The 5712-nt window shown below is 36.3% G+C and overlaps 1 protein-coding gene across 2 annotated transcripts in view; it reads left to right on the top strand.

The window, feature by feature from the left end:
- abhd5a (abhydrolase domain containing 5a) overlaps nt 1-4558 on the top strand; it is a 7100-nt gene extending 2542 nt beyond the window's left edge. For both annotated transcript variants that reach the window (XM_026926820.3, XM_026926821.3), the window contains 4 exons: nt 1352-1506; nt 2667-2778; nt 3026-3212; nt 3545-4558. In XM_026926820.3, coding sequence (XP_026782621.1) covers nt 1352-1506; nt 2667-2778; nt 3026-3212; nt 3545-3634 — 544 coding nt within the window. In that variant the 3' untranslated portion in view covers nt 3635-4558. The remainder of the gene's footprint in view (nt 1-1351; nt 1507-2666; nt 2779-3025; nt 3213-3544) is intronic.
- The last annotated feature ends 1154 nt before the right edge of the window (nt 4559-5712 follow it).

The raw sequence follows: 5712 nt of genomic DNA, 5'->3' as shown, positions 1-5712 counted from the left end.
CCTTAGTTGTGAGTAACACAACTACGTGTTCTCGTAACCCAAACTGAACTTGAACTTAACTTCCTGATAAATTTACAAAAGTTTCAGTAACACTGATTTCTCTTCATACACATGAGCATATGTTGAAAAATGCCAATCACCTATAAATTGCAAAGCGTGTTCACAGCAGAGCTGACATTTAGTGATGCCCACAAAACTCACAGAGAGCTGAAAATGATGAAATAACGGCTGTGAACTGTGAAACAGTGCCTCTTAATTGTGGTGTGTGTGAAATTTTCCAGGGATGCACTTCAGACAGACATTGGCTCCTCCTTTTATAGGGTGCCATTTCTTTTGTCCTGATTGAATGGGTAATCGTATTTCTTTTAATTTATGGATTTGTTTGCTTTCATTGCTTTCACATCATTACTACAAAATCTTCATTAAATTTGTGTGTGAGTTTGAACTAAATAAACCGTTTACACCTGCCAGTGTAATCCATGTAGAAAACTGCAGTAACTCATGCCTATTTAAGTCTGTCAATCAAGGTTCACATTAGTAGTCTCCTACATAAATGTACACACACACACACTCAGAAGCTCCTGTAAGATATGAACTAGTTTTTCTGAAGTATTCTGGATTTTTATGGATACCACATTTCTTGTGTAAATGCTCCTCTGAACGATTTATGAATACTTTCATTCATATCCAGCTTGATAAATGAGGCCTAGTGTGCAATATCTTGCAAAGAACATCGTAGCATGGTGTTAACCAGCAAAAAAAAGATCCTGCTTTTTATTTCTAATCAATAAAAATCAGTGTGAGATGTAATTTAACCTGCCTTAAATAAACACTGCTATTCTATTTGTTAAACTTTCTCTCTTGCTGTGATGCTGTAGGTGTAATTAAGGTGTTGACTTTATTCTCAAATCAAGGCTATTTTTCACCTTCACTTTTTTCTTGCACTCTTTTCTTTAGACGATATTGAACCATAACCTCAGTGTTTAATAATATGTAATTGTGGTTCAGATGCAACTCCATTTGGCCTTGCCTGTTTTTGCTATGTCCATGTTTTGTTTTTGTTTTTTTTTTACTTAATACATTATTTTTCCTGATAATATCAGGAGTATGCAAATACCTTAAACCATTTTAAATAATTTAAGACAAATGAATGGATTGATATATTTTCATGTATTTTCAATAATTTTCAAGCAGCAATGTTGGCCATGAGTTTAATTCAGTATTCACTCTGCAATTTTCTGATGATCATTGTGTTATGATCTCGCCATACAAATTCAGATTATTCTATGATTGTTGAATTTCTTCAGTGAAGTGAATATAAGTTCTGTCACATTTATTTTACGTTTTTCAGAGTAAAACATCTGATCCTGGTGGAACCGTGGGGTTTTCCAGAGTGTCCAGAGGCTGGTGAACAGGACAGACCCTTTCCTGTGTGGATTAAAGCCCTCGGGGCCATCCTCAGCCCCTTCAACCCACTGGCTGGCCTTCGCCTTGCAGGACCGCTGGGTAGGATGAGAAAGAAAAGTCTGGCTCATAATTATTGCACCTCAAGCAATTGGTCATGTGTGTATTTGCCTTGCTTACAGGCCTGCCAACATTTACATGTTTTGTGCAGGCTCTTTGCATCTTCATCTGCTGCACTAAATACACTGCTGTAAGTGATCATTCAAAAATATGCCAGAAGAGCGATCTTCTTTGTTCCCCCAAATAAAAATGAGCCAATCATCGTATGAATCTGTAATGATAGACAGTTACGTAGGTGTTTCGAACACTTCCTTATTAACTGACATCCCCTGGAAGTGCCATTTCTTTTCCCCATCTCACACTAGTAATATTTTGGCCATTGCTCTCATCTTTCGTGCTTTCTGTTAAGATAAATGGAGAATGTCTTGAATTCACTGATGTTAAATAAAATCTATCACTGTATATTCAACTTAACTATCATTAGATAAGTGTATAGTTAACATCAATGAACTTTGGATTTGGATTAAGCCTGTCGGCCAAAAAAAAAAAAAAAAACAGAATTAGGCATGCAATATCAATGTCAAATCAGACACTTTATGACTAATTGTAATGGTAATGATAATTAGAAAGTGATTCAAAATGCTCTTTGTCTCCTGCACTGTTCGGAGCAGATGTGCTGAAATAGCGCAGTGGAAGCCAGACACAGTAGAACAGTAGAAGAGTAGATATATACTTGCTCATATATACAAGTTTTTACAGTAACCACCAGGCACGTGGGGAAAAGATGCTACTCGTCTGTTGTAGTTAAGATGTAGACACTAGAAAAGTTTGCATGTACACTTTTTAATTAACTGTTCTATGTAATATCTTTTTCATAGACTAGGAGCAAAAAAAAGTGTGCACGTAAACTTTTCTAGTGTCTACAACTAAAATGGATGAGCGGCAGCCTTTTTTCCCCTCCATATTTTTGGTATGACCCCATATATAGGCACACTCCAGTTCTCTGCCTTAGTAATTTGTGAAAGGACTATTAAAATCGTACTGTGTTTTTACACCCCCACCCTCTCCTCAGCAGGACTAAACATCATTCCACTTTGATACTGGCAGTTCTGCTGATTATGTATGCTGTTGTGCGTCTTTAAATTTGTATTGCACATTAGTTGGAATGTTATTTTACAGTATGCCATTTTCTCACCATTTAGGTCCAAGTCTAGTGCAGATTGTGCGACCTGACTTTAAAAAGAAATATTCTGCCATGTTTAATGACAACACAGTCACAGAGTACATCTACCACCTTAATGTCCAAAGCCCAAGGTGCATTCATTTATTTAATTATTTATTTAAGTCTGTGTCTAACCTGTTTCTCTTTCCTGCTCTCAGGTACACAAAATACTACTGATGTTTGTCATTGGTTTCAGTTCAAATCTGATTAAATCTGTTGCTTTGTGTATTTTTTAATAATAAATAATAATATTTATAATATATTTCACTTAATAGTGCTATATGTGATATGGCCGCACTAATAAACTCGTAATAACTGATTTTTTTTTTTTATTTGTAGTGGTGAAACAGCTTTCAAAAACATGACCATTTCATATGGCTGGGCCAAGCGGCCCATGCTGCAGCGCGTTGGCCTGATTCACAGTGACATTCCCATTACCGTGATCTATGGGTCACGCTCCAGCATAGATGGCCACTCTGGCAATTCAATCAAAGAAATGAGGCCAAATTCCCACGTGGAGCTAATCGTGAGTTCTACATTCAGTGTTCACCTTACACTGGGATTTATCAGGATTTTTTGTTAAGAGTTGACCTGAAACTAGGATTTCTGTGGCTTTTCTGTAAAATTTATGTATGATACATTTTTTGCAAAAGTCAAGGATAGTAAAGTACTAACAGATGAGTTATCGGTTACAGTGGCAGTATTTATATCAGGGCAGTGTTTATTCACCTGTTGAAGCCTTAATGTCTTTCTCAGAATATTTCTAGTGATCAGTGAATTAGTAAACATTGAGGTTATATGTAATTATTATGAAATAGTCAGTCATTCTCCTCTCACTCGTCTGTGTTTGGTCTCTAGGCCATACGAGGAGCAGGACACTATGTATTTGCTGACCAACCAGAAGACTTCAACCACAGGGTGCTTCATGTGTGTGAAACAGTGAGCTGAAGGGTGATGAGGAATGACTGCCTTTTTTTTTTATTAAATTCATTATATTCCCTCTTAATACAGGCTTAAAGAGCTGGCCAGAGTGCCTCTGTAAATCTGTATGTATTTGCATGCCGCAGTGCAGCACTTATCACTATTGTGTGTCCTTCACCAGACCCACATTTCGCACACTGAAGGTTTGCTGATAACTGGAATTTTTACAACTAACATTATCATAACTGTGCTCATTCAGAGATTAGTGTTCTGACTGATGATGACTGTGTCTTCAGTCAATAATATGGGCATATCTGCTAACCTCTATAGTCACTGATAAATAGGTTTAACTATATAAGGGGCAACAGTAAGCACAATAATTATTCTCTGGGTTATGTTTTGTAGCATGTGGTAAATGTAGAGTTTCAGTATTATGTGGCAATATCAAGGGTATAAATAGCATTTGAATTCATGCTATTAAAAATTCAACTATTAATTCCCATTAATGCAGGCTGTGAGAACAATTGAATAAAATTGAATTCATTTCACTGATACTTGAACTGATAAAAAAGACAAAACGTATCTCAATGACGACCACTAAGTGTCCGGTCCTGTCCAATTTTCAGCAAATATAAGATGTTCTAATATTTAGGACATGTTGTCCCTTTCTACCTCATGAGTAACATAACCTCTGCAACTATGAAACAGGAGCTGTGTTCACTTTACACTTGAATGTTTTGTGCAATCTATGAGCTGTCTTTTATTTTACTTTTGGTACACAGCTGAGGTAGAGAGTTTTTGCAATGCAATGATTATGTAATTCAGAGTATGTATGTTTATATATTTACTGATTAATTTTAATGTAACTGTTTAAATTCACTTCAAGTGCCAATGAGAGAGCAATCATACAGTAATTACTGTACTAAATTCCCAGTAAATTAAGTCTTTAAAGATTGTCTATGTGTGAAATTAATTTCATGGAGGAGGGGGTGTGTAGATATGTTTGTTTATTACTCATATAATAATTGGTAAAATTATTTTCTACTTGTCCATAGAAGGAGTTCATGGTTTGTGTTCTAGACTGATCTGGATTATTGATTTCTGTGAAGGAAAATAGGAGCTGTGATGTTTTACAAAAATGTTTGCTTGCCTCAACATTCTTTCTATAATAAGTTCTTTTAGTTGATTGTTGTGGACAGCAGTAAGGCTATAATCAAGTATAATCAAGCAGTAAGGCAAAAGTAAGGTTATAATCAGTTTAAGTACTGCGCTGTAAAAGTAGCTTTTCAGAGTTGAATTCTCAGTCAGTATTCATCTCAAGAACTTATCTTATTGCTTAAGCATTGATCTTAGTGTCCTTAAATATCCATTTGCCTCATCCTCTTCAGTTTAAGAGCAGGAATGTGAGCTTATTAAATGTAACAAATGTAGTTTAGCCTTCCACTGCACTTCTATAAATATCATCTGTTAGACAGAGGTCTACATTTCCTGCCTGTAGCCACAAGAGGGCACAATTACACATTGCATGTGGATCCCTGGCCCTGCAGCATGCAGTTAAGCCATGGAAATCATTATTGTGTGTGTTACTTTAGTCCTATAGCTTCCAGCCTCACACACTTGATAGAGCTTTGCTGTAAAAATTCACAACCAATCTATACATTGTTTTTAAAAATCTTTTTGAATAGTTAAGCCAGTTTTGTTTAGGAGATTAGGAAAATGTAGTCAAAGTACATTGATAGCTATCCATCACAGATTTTGTTGCAGTTATTTGAATTAATATACATGGTCTTATGTCTTATGATGTGCATGTATAAAACTACATAAGTATGTGACATGAAATGCGCAGACATACAGACAGCACCAGTTTTCCTAACCTGATGGGAGTCGCTAGAGACGAGACAGTCACGACAAGGATGGCTGATGCTGGAATCCGTTTTCTGTTGCAGTGCAGTAGTATTACTGAGGAGATATGAATAACTCGCTCTCTCTCACTCTCTCTCACTCTCTCTCACTCACTTGCACACATACAGGACCTTGGCAGGTTGTGGTCCAAGAGTTCTGGATGATAGTAAATGATAGGAATGAAGACTTTTGGATCTGTACTG

Source organism: Pangasianodon hypophthalmus, chromosome 1, assembly GCF_027358585.1.
Source record: "Pangasianodon hypophthalmus isolate fPanHyp1 chromosome 1, fPanHyp1.pri, whole genome shotgun sequence".
Lineage (NCBI taxonomy): Eukaryota > Metazoa > Chordata > Actinopteri > Siluriformes > Pangasiidae > Pangasianodon > Pangasianodon hypophthalmus.
The sequence above is the reverse complement of the archived record's forward strand: the minus strand, read 5'-3'. Positions and strand labels throughout refer to the sequence as shown.